Genomic DNA, 15085 nt, shown 5'->3' on the forward strand with positions numbered 1-15085 from the left:
GTAGAAATTACTGGTTCATACTTTGTCTCATAATTCTTCTGAAGTGCAGAGGGTTGGACTAGAAGGCCTCCAAAGTCCCTTCCAACTCTCTTGTTCTATTCTATTTTCATTCCATTCTTTATTCTGTTCTGTTCCGTTCCATTCTTTTTTCTATTCTATTCTATTCTGTTTTATTCTATTGTTCTATTCTATTTTATTCTATTGTTCTATTCTCTATTCTATTCTCTATTCTATTCTATTTCATTCCATTCCATTCAATTTTCATTCATTCTTTATTCTATTCTATTCTATTCTATTTTATTCCATTCTTTATTTTGTTGTTCCGTTCCATTCCTTTTTCTATTCTATTCTACTCTATTCTATTCTGTTTTATTCTATTGTTCTATTCTATTCTATTCTATTCTCTATTCTATTCTCTATTCTATTTTATTCCATTCCATTCCATTCTTTATTCTGTTCCATTCCATTCCTTTTTCTATTCTATTCTACTCTACTCTATTCTATTCTGTTTTATTCTATTCTGTTCTATTTTATTCCATTCCATTTTCATTCATTCTCTATTCTGTTCTATTCTATTTTATTTTATTCCATTCAATTACATTTTCATTCATTCTCTATTCTATTCTATTCTTATTCTATTCCATTCCATTCTCATTCATTCATTATTCTATTCTATTCTATTCTATTCCATTCTTATTTTATTCCATTCTATTTTATTCCATTCCATTCATATTCATATTCATATTCATATTCATATTCATATTCTATTCTATTCTATTCTTATTCTATTCCATTCCATTCTCATTCATTCTTTAATCTATTCTATTCTATTCCATTCTTATTCTATTCCATTCTATTTTATTCCATTCCATTTTAATTCATATTCATATTCATATTCATATTCATATTCATATTCATATTCATATTCATATTCATATTCTTATTCTATTCCATTCTTATTCTATTCCATTCCATTCTCATTCATTCTTTAATCTATTCTATTCTATTCCATTCTTATTCTATTCCATTCTATTTTATTCCATTCCATTTTAATTCATATTCATATTCATATTCATATTCATATTCATATTCATATTCATATTCATATTCATATTCATATTCATATTCATATTCATATTCTAGTCTAGTCTAGTCCAGTCCAGTCCAGTCCAGTCCAGTCCAGTCCATTTTCATTCCATTCTCTCTTCTCTTCTCATTTAAAAAGTTGTGATTTGTTGTTAATCCCTTATTTTACCGCAACAGACAGAGTCGGTAGTAAATGCTTCTTTTTCTTTCTCTATCCTTCCTCGCTTTTCTTTCCCCTTCCCCCTTCCTGCCCCCTCCCCCATTTGCTATTGCATTTTGTATTTTTTATAATACTTCATAACCTAATAAATATATATATATATTTGGATAAGGAAGTAGGGGCACCATTTATAACTACAGATGCACCTTCTGATCTCAGGCTCTTCTGGATTTTTTTTTGCTTGTTTACAGTGTGCACTAATATTGGCCTTGTCACCGAAATCATGGGATGTACAGAGAGCAACGGAGCTACTCCGGAGTAACCGAGCCCTTTGCAGAAACTGCTTCGGGGCAGCCCAGCCTGCCTCTTCCTGGGGATCTTCACGTGACGTCCTCATCACTCCCTTTTTAAAAAAGATTTCAATATCGATTCTATTTTATGACTGGGGTCCTTGCGTGATGCTACCTGTTGTGCGGAGACTGAAAAACTGTAAATAAAGCTAATTAAAACCTCTGTATAAATTGGAGGGCGAGAAATAAAAATAAAAAAAAACCAAGGGGGAAATGCTTTGTTCAGTTTTTTTCCTTACTCAATGTTGTACAACTCCTTGAGTTGGTGTTGGAAGAAATGTCCCATCTGGGTTCAGTTCAGTGATGGGTTTCAATTTTTTTTGGAACCTACTCTGTGGGTGTGGCCTCCTTTGTGGGAGTGGCTTGCCAGCCATGTGACCTGGTGGGAGTGGCTTGTTGACCATGTGTTTTCTTCCCCCCCTCTCTCTTCCTTCCTTTTGTCTCTCTGTCCCTTTTTTTTTCTTTCATCTCTCTCTCACTCTCTTTCTTTCTTTCTTCCTTCCTTCCTTCCTTCCTTCCTTCCTTCCTTCCTTCCTCCTTCCTTCCTTCCTTCCTTCCTTCCTTCCTTCCTTCCTTCCTTTCTTTCTCTTTCTCTCTCTCAGTGTGAGTTTGTGTGTGTGTGTGTGTGTGTGTGTGTGTGTGTGTGTGTGTGTGTTTGTGTGTGGCAGTGGTGGGATTCAAAAACTTTTGGAACCTCTTCTGTAGGTGTGGCCTGCTTTCCGGGTCCACTGGTGGAACCTCTTCTAACCGGTTCGGTAGATTTGACGAACCGGTTCTACCGAATAGGTGCGAACTGGTAGGAACCCACCTCTGGTTCAGTTCCAAGTGGGGGAAAAAGACACTGGAAACGTGGAGGCTGCTTGGAAAGATGGTTTAATGGTGGACAGGAGGACCGCATGGCTTGAGCTCCTGAACAGAAAAGGGGGATCCCAGGCTTCCAGATGTTGGGTGAAGAAGAAAAAAGAGAGCGAGATGCTGAAAGTCCCTGATTTTATGGCCTTTGATCCTGATCTTGTATTTCGATTGGCTGCCAGACCCAATGGGGACATGTAGGGTCATCTCTCTAGGCTGTGCTTTGAGTCCAAATTTGGTTGAGCCTTGCTTCTTCCCAGGTGGTGAGATGGGTAAAGGGGCTAACACTCTCATGCCTTAATCCCATCACCTTGCAGCTGAAGGGGGGAGATCTTTGTTATGTAGAATAGACAGGCCTTTTAATGGCCCCTTGACAAAGGCGGGGGGCTATTAAGAGCGAGCCTGCTCCCTGCCTAAAAACATGTTTCTCCATTTCTGATCCAGGGAAATATAATATTCTGCCTTTTTCAACATTTCTCAGGATATTTCATTTTTTTCCCCAGGAGAGGCGTGGGTGCTAACTTCCTACAGTGCCTTTAAAAAAAGGCATTTTTAAAAAGTTTTTTTGCAAATCTGGATATCCTTCACATTAATCCAATTCTCAATAACAATATTAGAAATCTCTTATCACATTTCTCAAATTTAAGTCATTCTCATTATATTGTTGAAACACACAGACTCAAAAAATGCCTAACTTCTCATCTTTATCTCTACCTTCATCTGTATATTTCTTGTTCCATCTAAACATTTCTCTATCTTATATGAACAAATGTAACTAAGTTTCATTTATATTGTTCCAATTCATGCTAACATTGTGTTTTTTTTAAAAAAATAATTTTATTCAACATTTTTTAATGTTATTAGTCAAGGATTCCCTCTATTGGAAAACTGCTATCATGAATTGGGGGGGTGGGGGGGACTTTCGATCTTGATCCCCTGACCCCAGGGATGCTTGAAAGGTCATAAATGTGGGGGGAAAAACCCACTCCCAAGTTCCTTTTTTTCAGCAGTCACTAAACAGACCGTTGTAAGTTGAGGATTCCCTCTATTGGAAAACCGCTATCATGGGGGAGGGGGGCTTTTAATCTTGATCTTGTGATCCCAGGGATGCCCCAAAGGTCGGAAGTGTGAAAAAAAATGCCCCCCCAAGTCCCTTTTTTTCAGCGCCCTTGCGACGGTCACTAAAAGGGACCGTCGTAAGTCAAAGACTCCCTGCATTGGAAAACTGCTATCATGGATGGGGGGGAGCTTTCGATCTTGATCCCGTGACCACGGGGATGCCGCAAAGCCCGCAAGTGTGAAAAAACACACACTCCCAAGTCCCTTTTTTTTCAGCGCCCTTGTGACGGTCACTAAAAGGGACCGTTGTATGTCGAGGACTCCCTGCATTGGAAAACTGCTATCATGAATGGGGTGGGGGAACTTTTGACCTTGATCCCGTGATCCCAGGGATGCCCCCAAAGGTCATAAGTGTGAAAAAGTGCTCTAAGTCGCTTTTTTTTAAAGCACCCTTGCGACGTTCACTTAAAGGGACCGTTGTACGTCGAGGACTCCCTGCATTGGAAAACTATCATGGATGGGGTGGGGGAACTTTTGACCTTGATCCTGTGATCCCAGGGATGCCCCCAAAGGTCATAAGTGTGAAAAACTGCTCTGTCGCTTTTTTTTAAAGCGCCCTTGCGATGGTCACTAAAAGGGACCGTTGTACGTCGAGGACTCCCTGCATTGGAAAACTGCTATCATGGATGGGGGGGGGGACTTTTGACCTTGATCCTGTGATCCCAGGGATGCCCCCAAAGGTCATAAGTGTGAAAAAGTTGCTTTTTTAAAGCGCCCTTGCGACGGTCACTAAACGGGACCGTTGTAAGTCGAGGACTCCCTGCATTGGAAGCATACTATATCTCCATGGTTTTTTTCTGTGTGTATTTGTGTGTGTGCGTTTGTGTGTGTGTGTGTGAAACTCCCCCCCCAAGCATTGCGAGGGAGGCTGCTGTGGGCGGGGGGGGGGGGCGCCTGGAGGGCGGAGCCAGCGGGGGAGGAGGCGGGGCGAAAAGAGAGGGGGGGGGTGCTCTCTCCGCATGCCCGAAGGCAACCGGGGCTGCGCGGGGCGCCCGGCTCTCAGCCTCAGCCGCCGCCGCCGCAGGAGGAGGAGGAGGAGGAGGAGGAGGAGGCGAAGAGGAGGCGGCGGGGCCATCTCCGCCCGCTCTGCGGATGGCCAGCCCGGCTCTGGCTCTGGCTCTGGCTCAGCCGCCCCAGCCCCAGCCCGCCCTGGCCGAAGCCCGGCGCTGGATCGAGGTAGGCAGGCAGGGAGGGAGGGAGGGAGGCTGCAGGGGGAGGGAGGGGGCCGCCCTCCCCCCTCCTTAACCCCCCCTCCCCACGCCGACCCCCCCCCACGCCTCCCCTCCCCTCGCCTCTCCGGCTTCTGCGGCAGCCTCCGCACCTGCCTTCCCTCCCTTTTCTCCTTCCCCCTTTCCCCTTCTCCTCTCTTCCCTTCCCTTTCCCCTTTCCTTCTCTTCCCCCTTCCCTTCCTTTTCCTTTCCCCGTTTCTCTTTCCCTTTTCCCTTCTCTTTCAGCCCTTCTCTTGCTCTTCTCTTTTCCCTTCCCTTCCTTTAACCCTTCCCTTCCTCTTCTCTCCTTTTCCCTTCCCTTCTTTTGCCCCTTCCCCTTTTCCCCTTCTCCCTTCCCTTCCTCCTTTCCCCTCCTCCTCTCTTCCTCCCTTCCCCTTCCTTTCACCCCTTCTCTTCCTCTTCTCCTTCCCCTTCCTTTCACCAGTCCCTTCCCTTCCTTTAACCCATCCCTTCTCTTCCTCTTCTCCTTTCCTTTCCCCTTCCCTTCTTTTGCTTCTTCCCTTCCCCTTTTCTCTTCCCCTTCTCTTCCCTTCTCCCTTTCCCCACTCTCTTTCCTTCCCCTTCTCTTCCCCTTCCTTTCACCCTTCCCTTCTTTTCTCCCTTCTCTTCTGCTTCTACTTCCCTTTCCCCTTCCTTTCATCCTTCCCTTCTCTTCCCCCTTCTCTTCTGCTTCTACTTCCCTTTCCCCTTCCTTTCATCCTTCCTCTTCCCCTTCCTTTCATCCTTCCCTTCTCTTCCCCCTTCTCTTCTGCTTCTACTTCCCTTTCCCCTTCCTTTCATCCTTCCTCTTCCCCTTCCTTTCATCCTTCCCTTCTCTTCCCCCTTCCCTTCTGCTTCCCTTTCCCCTTCCTTTAACCCTTCCCTTCCTCTTCTCCTTCCTTTCATCCTTCTTCTCTTCCCCCTTCCGCTTCTACTTCCCTTTCCCCTTCCTTTAACCCTTCCCTTCCTCTTCTCCTTCCTTTCATCCTTCTCTTCCCCCACCCTTCCGCTTCTACTTCCCTTTCCCCTTCCTTTCATCCTTCCCTTCTCTTCCTCCTTCCCTTCCTTTCATCCTTCCCTTCTCTTCCCCCTTCCCTTCTGCTTCCCTTTCCCCTTCCTTTACCCTTCCCTTCCTCTTCTCCTTCCTTTCATCCTTCCCTTCTCTTCCCCCTTCCCTTCCGCTTCCCCTTCCCACCTTCGCTTTCCCCACTACTGCGATGGTGCAGAATTCCCCCCAAACGTCCTGGAGGGGGTCGAGGAGGCTGGTCAGTGGGAGGGAAGCCCTCTTAGCCTTCAGCCTTTTCCTCCAGGACGGAAGAGAGGAGCTGGGCAGCTCCAGGAAGAAGGGCACTGCCCCCCCACTTCCCCTCCCGGAGAGAGACGGATTGCACATTGGTCTTGAGGACGGGGTTATCCGACAGGCGTTGAGGGTTGATGGGAGTGAGGAGGTCAGCGAGATCCCGGAGAATATTTGGGATCTGAGTCTATCTCGCATATAATAGAACTCCCAATTGCCTGCCTGTTCATCTCCTCACCTCCCTCTCTCGAATGATTCAATTAGTAGTAGTAGTTATCGAATGAGTTGCGTAAGGGTGACTTTGGGGGGCTTACAACGTTGACATAATTAAGTCATCCCTCGAACAATCCCCGTATCCCACCCTCTTTTCTGGAACCTTCCGGTAACTGCCAAATCCCAACTCTTCCTCACTGAAAGTAGTATTGGTATTGATTCAATAAATTTATAGAGCTGTGTAAACTCACACGGAGATCATTCTGGATGGTTGCAACGTTTAAATAATCCTCTGGAGCAGCACTCACCAACGGGTGGTCCATGGACCATTGGTGGCCCGCGAGAAAATTTTGGTGGTCCCCAGAAAAAGTATTTGCATTTTTTATATGGCGCTAAATCAGGGGAAGGTTAAAGGGGAGGAAGGAGAAGGAGAGAAGGGAAAGGAGAGGAGGAAAGAAGGAAGGAGAGAAGAAAGAGAAGAAAGGGGGGTAGGAAGGAAGGAGGGAGGGAAACAAGGAGGGAAGGAAGGAGAGAAGGAGAGAAGAATGGAGGGAAGGAAGGAGGGAAGAAAGGAGAGAAGAAAGGAGGGAAGGAAGGAGGGAAGGAAGGAGGGAATGTAGGAGAGAAGGAAGGGGGGAAGGAAGGAGGAAAGGAAGGGGGAAAGGAAGGAGAGAAGGAGAAAAGGAAGGAGGGAAGGAAGGAGGGAAGGAGAGAAGGAGGGAGGGAAGGAAGGGGAGTAGGAGAGAAGAAACAAGGGAAGGAAAGAGGGAGGGAGGGAAGAAGATGACTAGTTTTTGATGTTTAAAATGATTTTGTCATTATGGAAATGCCTCGAAATGTAGTCAAATGTAAAGCAAAACAGATGTTGATGTATTGTTTTTGCAATCTGTTGACTGTTGTATCATTTTTACTAATTAAAAAAAAAAAAAATCAGGGGTCCTCAAATTACGGCCCCAGGGAGGGATACATGCAATGAACGCTTGTGTTGCTGCAGAGAGTCTCCCCCTTAGGGGTCTTTTTGTGTGGGTTGGAGGGGGGCAGAAATTCCGACTTGGGGTCTGCTTCTGCCTCCTAGTGGGGGGCTTTGGGCGAAGGCTGGAGGGAAGAGCCGCTGGTGGCGAAGAGCCGGAGGTCCTCGTTCCAGTGGGACTGTTATCATGGCCTGGAACTGGCCGACCACCTCACCCCGCTGAGCCTCCAGGCGCCGGCACCTGGTCTTGCACTCCCGCAGGCCTTCCCTCTGCTTGGAAAGCCTATGCTCCTAGTCCTCAGTGAGGCGCTTCTGCTGAGACTCCTTCTCGGTCAGATCCAATTTGAGCTGTTTTGCCAACTCTTTCTCCTGGGGGCTGCTTAGCTCCAGCAACTGCTTCCTGTTGGGGCCCTAAGGAGCCCCGGGTGGGCAGGTGTAGGAGTGGCGAGTAGAGGCCGTCGAGGCGCCCCTCGATGTGAGTGACATCGATTTGGCCACTCCCATCCAATCACATGACCACCTAGCCGCGCCCACCCAGCCGGTCATTAGGCAGATCATATTAGTGGCCCGCGGGATTTAAAATGATAAATTTAGTGGCCCCTGAGGTCCGATAGATGCAGTTCCTGTGAAGTAGGCGTGGTAGATCTTCTATTTCAGTGTTTCTCAACCTTGGCAACTTGAAGATGTCCGGACTTCAACTCCCAGAATTCCCCAGCCAGCGAATGCTGGCTGGGGAATTCTGGGAGTTGAAGTCCAGACATCTTCAAGTTGCCAAGGTTGAGAAACACTGTTCTATTTGTTTGATTTCCACAAATGCTTTTGTTGCGTGGCCCAGAGCTGGTGACGGGGTTGAGTTGATCTTGGCTGCTGGCAGATGTTATCCATGCTGTTTTCTTGGACTTTCACTGGATTGCTTGGTGTTTCCTTATTTCAACTTTTAAAAACCTTTATTGCAAAAAAATAATAATTGGGTACGGCCAGTGTAAAGAAACGAAGGACTAGGGGGGGCGACACGATAGCAGTCTTCCAGTATTTGAGGGGCGAAGAAGAAGGGGTGAAAATATTCTCCAAAGCGCCAGAAGGCAAGAAAGGAAACTATGGATGGAAACTAATCAAGGAGAGAAGAAACTAGAAATTAAGAAGAAATCCCCAACAGTGAGGACAGTTAACCAGTGGAACAGCTTGCCACCAGAAGTTGTGGGTGGCTCCATCACTGGAGGTTTTTAAGAAGAGACTGGAGAGCCTGAGCAGGGGGTTGGACTAGAAGACCTCCAAGGTCCCTTCCGACTCTATTCCTATCCCTACTCCTACTCCTTGTAGATTTAATCCTCAATTCGATTCACAGCCTGGGACTGGTAAAAACGTAACAGTTCAAATCTAAACCAAGGATCTAAGGGCTCTTAAGTACATATACCCCGTTTTCCCCCCAAAATAAGACCTCCCCGGATAATAAGCCCAATCGGGGCTTTTGAGCGCATGCGCTAAAATAAGCCCTCCCCGAAAATGTTGCAACAGAGCAGCAGCCTTTGAGGTGACCACGCTTGCTGCCTTCTGCACCTCAAAAATAAGGCCAGGCGTTTATTTTGGGGGTCAAAAGAAAATTAGACCCTGTCTTATTTTTAGGGGAACACAGGCAGTTCTGAGTAAGATGGGTGGGTTTTTGGTTTTTTTGCAAAGTCACAATATTCAGATTTGATAAATTCCGGATTTTCATATATTTAGACAATGCTTACTATTGGTTCAACCATTGATTTCCTCCACCACAGCCGTTCAACGTCAATTTGCAAATCGTGATATTTTGCTAATTTTTTTTTTTTGCCCAGCTGTTTCTCTTTTAACTCGTGCATCGCCTGGAATTGCAATATCAATCAAACAGATCCCACCCCCCTTAACCACAATAGTGATGTCAGGCATGTTGTGGGCCAGATGTCTGTCTGTTTGGATCTGTAGGTCCCCCAGGATCTTGGCTTGCTCATTGTCAATTGCCAATTGGGTGTTCCCTGTCCTTTTTGCTGTATTCAAACCCAAATTTCTGGCAACACTTTCAATCTTGTGATTTTGGAAATTTGATAGTCATAGATAATCAGTTTGTGAGATTTTGCTGCAGCCGCTGATATTGTTTTTGTTGTTTCTTGTTGTTGTTTCTTGTTGTTGTTATTATTATTATACAATTGTATCACAGCGGCCATTTGTTTAGCCAGATTTGGCATTGGTTACTAGTCGGGCCTCACCCAGGGGCCTAGGACGTCGTGACATATATTCGTAATATGCGTGCAGATCCAAGCAGTGTGGCTTTTTGCATTTGACTGATGGTGATTTTGTCAATTTTTAACTGTTTTAAATGTAATTCCAGTGCTTTTGGAATAGCACCCAGTGTGCCAATTACCACTGGAATTACCACTGCTGGTTTGTGCCACAATTGTTGAGTTTCGATTTTTCCTTCTCATCGACCCTGCTATCACCTGGTATTACGATGTCTATGATTGTAACCTTGTTTTTCTCAATCAGTGTGATGTCTGGTGTATTATGCGCCAGTATTTTGTCGGTTTGTATACGGAAATCCCACAAGATCTTGACCATCTGATTTTCGGTGACTTTTTCAGGCTGATGTTCGCACCAGTTTGTTGCTGTTTTAATATTATAATTTTTGCACAAATTCCAATGGATCATTTGTGCTACTGAATTGTGCTGCAATTTATAATCAGTCTGCACGATTTTTTTACAGCAGCTGAGTATGTGATGATGATTATTATTATTATTTCTTTTATTCATTAAACATGAAACTCAGTCAACTGAACATTTAAAGGTGTGTCACAAATACTATTGACTGTGCTAATGGTTGATACGGTTTGCTGCCAGCGTCCTAGGTATCAAGCAAGGACCTTCTTAAAATATAAGATGTTTCGAGCAACACAGTTTTTTGTAGTTCCACTGGTGTTTATTGCAGGAAGCTGCAATTTGTTGATGTATCTTGTAAAATTCTTGGACATGGTGCCAAGTGCCCCGATGACAGTGGGTATCACTGTTACATGTTTCATCTATAACTGTAGTTTCGATGGCCAGATATTATTGTTGTTGTTGTTGTTGTTGTTGTTTCTTCTTCTTCTTCTTCTCCTTCTCCTTCTCCTTCTCCTCCTCCTCCTCCTCCTCCTCCTCCTCCTCCTCCTCCTCCTCCTCTTGTTCGCACAATCAGCCAGATGTTCACACTAGCTTTGCCTTACAAAAGGACCTGGGATAGGCAAATCTGGATGTTTGACGGTGTTACAGATATCCTCGTGGGATGGAAGCAGTTCCAAGTAAAGCCGCCTTCTGCAATTGACTGATGGCAGAGTTGTCAACGCCAATGGTGGCGTTCAAGGGGTGCTCCAGTTGTTTTGGGACTGGGCCCAAGGTGCTTATTATTATGATTACGATTATCAGCCTCACCTATAAGGTAGAGATCTCTAGAGTGGTCTCCCATCCGTTTACAACCCAGATCTGACCTGAACTTTGCTTGTTTTCCAAGTCAAGAGGAAGCCAGATGAGTCACACCTGTTGAGAAACCTAATTAGTGATAAAACAGTATCAAACTCGGTCCAGTCAAAAAATCAGGTGCAAGTTGACCGAATATAGTTGTTTTTTTTTTTAAAAAAAATGATTTAATTTAAAAGCTACTGGACTATTAATAGGATAAAGGTAAAGGTTCGCACATATGTGCCAGTCGTTCCCGACTCTAGGGGGCAGTGCTCATCTCCGTTTCAAAGCCGAAGAGCCAGCGCTGTCCGAAGACGTCTCCGTGGTCATGTGGCCGGCATGACTCAACACCGAAGGCGCACGGAACGCTGTTCCCTTCCCACCAACGGTGGTTCCTATTTTTCTACTTGCATTTTTTACATGCTTTCGAACTGCTAGTTTGGCAGAAGCTGGGACAAGTAGCGGGAGCTCACTCTGTTACGCGGCGCTGGGGATTCGAACCGCCGAACGGCCGACCTTTCTGATCGACAAGCTCAGCGCCTTAGCCCCTGAGCCACCACGTCCCTATTAATAGGGTAGTGTAAAAACGTTGATTTATAAGTAGCGTGTCCCCTTCAGATCCACTGACCAAAAGAGGGTGGATAAAAATCGATGTTTTTAAAAAATAATAATAATTAAAAACTGATTTTTTAAAGTTTAAATTGGATTTTTTAATTTAAATTGGATTTTTTAAAATTTAAATTGGATTTTTGTTTTGTTTTCATCACCTTCATTTTAATAAAATGCTTTTGGAGTAAAAAAAAAATACCCAAAGGTAATTTCCTATTTAAGATACATTCATAATTTAATTTATTCAGCACGGAACGGAGCTTAGTTATGTAGCATAGGAGGCTATATATTCTGCAATATTGGGACTCTCGGTGAATCCACAGCGGGAGTTCCTCTGCGGGGCAGAGGTGTGACAATTGCTCTTTAAAAATTACAATGTAAAAATCAAAAATCAAGCCTCTTGGCTAGTGATTTAAATCATGATTTTAGATCGTGATTTTATATCGACTTGGTTTAAATCGGATTCACCCTGGACCAAAATCAAAAATATGTTCTTTGCATTAATATCTGATGCTGTTTTAAGACGGAGGAGAATGGCACACATGTGATTTTATAATTATAGGTTTGAAGGCAGGGAAAGATCAGTTTCCAATCCAAATTAAGGCCAGGCTGCCTTTTTTTATTTGTCCTTCGGGAATGGTGAGGACACCAAAATATTTTTCTCTGATTTCTATTTTTTTTTTTTTCTGGAGCGGCATTTCAACGTAGAAAAACAAGTTACCTTTTTAATTCCAAGAAGAATTATAATTTAAATACTGACAGGAATCTTTCATTATTCTCCCAGTGACATTTTTTTAATTATTCTGGGCGTGTCGTCTTCAAGTTTATTTGAACTACAAGTATTCCTCGACTTACGACCAAGATGGAGCCCAAAACCTCTGTTGCTAAGTGAGACAGTTGTTCTGATCGATGTTTCCTGAGAAAGCACCAATCGCACTCTTAGTTCTAAAAACTCTCTTTTATTTAAACGGCTGTGAATGATGGTCGTTCACAGCCTGTAATGATTCGCAAAGACTCTGTGGAGAGTCCCACCGAAGTCTGTCAAAGTCTTTCAGGGGAATGTGGATAAGCGCCCACCTTTCTCTCCCGTGAAACGCTGCTAGAGACCTAATTGCCAATTCGTTTTGCAAGGCCAAATGGAGCACAGAGTCATACGGAGCTTCTCAGAGATTAAACCGACCAAAACGAACAAAATTGCTTCCTGCAAAGGCTCACTTCCGTTTGCTCCTTTTTTAATGTCTTATGGGAGGGGCCAATCACCTCCAAGCCTTATTCCTGAGTTGCTCCTTTTGTCGTAACTGCTCTTGCCTCCTGGCAACTCTGTACATGCACGCACCGGGAACAGGCTCCCCCTGTTCTTCTGCTTCGCTGATGTCAGGCTCCGGAGGAAGCACATAACTCCCAGATGGCCCTGGCCCCCTCTCTGCCTCCGACGCAGAGCCCCCGTCCGAGCCTTCCCCAGACTCCAAGACTGGCCCATCTTCCTCCCCAACCTCCTCAGTGTCCGACTCTGCTGCCAGCTCCGTAGGCCGCCGGTGGAGTAGAGCTGTTGTCTCCATTTTATGATGTTTCCCCGTTGACTTTCTGGACAGATAGCATTCTCTTCCTGAAAACCTCGAGTGTTGGAGCAGCCACAACTTCTGGTGGCAAGCTGTCCCACTGGCTAATTGTTCTGTCAGGAATTTTCTCCTAAATTGCTTCTGTCCTTGATTAGTTTCCATCCATTGCTTCTTTTTCTGCCTTCACGTGCTTTGGAGAATAAGTTGACCCCCCCTCTTCTCTGTGGCAGCCCCTCAAATATTGGAACCCTGCTATAATTGTCACCCCAAGTCTTTCTTAGCACTAAACTAGGCCTATCCAATTTTTGCAACCGTTCTTCATATGTTTTAGCCTCCACCCTTCTCTTTTTTTGCTCTTTTCTGCACTCTTTCTGGAGTCTAAACATCTTTTTTTTAAATAATATATTAAAGCCTGAACCAAACAGACCACTTGTAAATAGAACATGAAGTCTGAGCTCAAACTATTTACCTCCTTGTAAACTATGATTTAAGCTGAGGGAAAAATTATGTCTGCAGGTTTTGTGTTTGTAAGACCCATCTAAAATGGATGCAAATTTTCCCATTTTTTTTAATACAGCAGGGAAGTATTATAACATTGCTATATTTGATGTGACTCACACAGACAATGTTTTATTTTATGACTAGTGCTCCTAACCTGGCGTTGCCGCGGTATTTATTTATAAGGGGAAAATGTCTGGACCAAATGTCATTTCTAATGTTGGATTTTCCCCCTTACCAGAGGGAGCCCCCTTGTGGAGTACTGTGAAGCTGTTACCACTGTGCTGTACAGTAGAATCCATTTTACGGCAGTACAGTAGAAGCCATTTTAAGGCACAACAGGCTGTATCTTAACGGAACACACACCCCGAGGGGGATTTAGGGGTGTCTTACCCCCACAGTATTTTTCTCCAGAGAGTAAGTCATCAGGATACCAAGTTTGGTTGAAATTGCTCCAGGCGTTCCAGAGTTATGCTGGAACACACGCACACGAACACACAGAGAGAAAGATGGCGGCAGGAACCAATATTGTTCAATGTTGGTTTTTTTAGGAAGGAGACCTATAAATAAAAGATTTATTTAATTCTTTGTTTGTTCCGTGACTTTTATCACACCCTCCGCTAAAGATCCTTCACTTTAAAATTCCTGTTGAGATCCTGTAAGATGAAACCTTGTGCTCCAGGATATTTCGAAGAGAGCGAAGGATGGAATATAAGACTTAGCTATATTAGTCTGATCTTTATATAGATTTAAGTTAGTAACCACTGCAGATGGATTTCGCTTTCCGTGGATGTGTGTGATCTTTATTTCGTTCATTGCTCTTACTTTAGTTTGCAAAGCACGGCTCTTGATCCGTATAAAGTTCATATGGTATGATAGCTTAGACCCGTGATGGCAAAACTGTGGCATGTGGAACCCTCTCTACGGGCACATGAGTCGTCACCCAGCTCAGACCCGCCGCGCATGCATGCGCACCTCCCACCAGCCAGCTGATTTTTGGGTCTCGGCCATTCATGTGGGAGACATGTGTGCGTGGGGGGGGGATGGGAGGGTGTTGCACCTGCATATGCGGGGGTGGGTGGGGGGGTAATGCACCCCCACACCCCATTTTTGGTTTCAGGAGGCTTCAGGGAGGCCTGCTAGGCCCAAAACAGGCCGCAGTGTACAGGTAGTCCTCGACTTACAACCACAACTGAGGCCCAGATTTCAGTTGCTAAGTGAGTTGTGTGTTAAGTGAGTTTATCCCCCCCCCATTTTTACCAACTTTCTAGCCGCCGTTGCAAAATGAAGCAACGCACTTGCTAAGTTAGTGACACGGTTGTTAAGTGAACCTGGCTTCCGCTTGTCTGAAGGTCTCATGACCCATTGACCCTGTGACCGTCATAAATACATACCAGCGGGGATACTGCTGTGGTGGCAAGTGTGAAAAACGGCCATAAGTCAATCTTTCCCGTGCCGCTGTAACCTTGAATTGGCCACTAAATGAACAGTTGTAAGTTGAGGACTCTCTGTTGTGGTTTCGTTGCAGGTTGTCCATCTCCTGTCTAAGTGATGGCTAACCTTTTTGTCGTTACTGCCCCAAGCACATGTGATCCCCGCACCCCCGCGCATGGGCCCTACACCCGCGCGTGCGCCCCTACATGCCCCCCCTCCTCGCCAATGTTTGGCTTCCCGGATGGTGCAGGAGGCTTTCCAGGCACAAAACAGAATA

The 15085-nt window shown here is 45.0% G+C and overlaps 1 protein-coding gene across 1 annotated transcript in view; it reads left to right on the forward strand.

Annotated features, from left to right (window-relative positions):
- The first annotated feature begins 4607 nt into the window (after positions 1 to 4607).
- LIMCH1 (LIM and calponin homology domains 1) overlaps positions 4608 to 15085 on the forward strand; it is a 167867-nt gene continuing 157389 nt past the window's right edge. The window contains exon 1 of the mRNA XM_087724842.1: positions 4608 to 4743. Within this exon, the coding sequence (XP_087580968.1) occupies positions 4660 to 4743 (84 nt within the window). The 5' untranslated portion in view covers positions 4608 to 4659. The remainder of the gene's footprint in view (positions 4744 to 15085) is intronic.

The sequence above is a fragment of the Thamnophis sirtalis genome, unplaced genomic scaffold (assembly GCF_051295495.1).
Source record: "Thamnophis sirtalis isolate CommonGarterSnake01/CBP01778 unplaced genomic scaffold, rThaSir2_p1.2 scaffold_10, whole genome shotgun sequence".
Classification (NCBI taxonomy): Eukaryota; Metazoa; Chordata; class Lepidosauria; order Squamata; family Natricidae; genus Thamnophis; species Thamnophis sirtalis.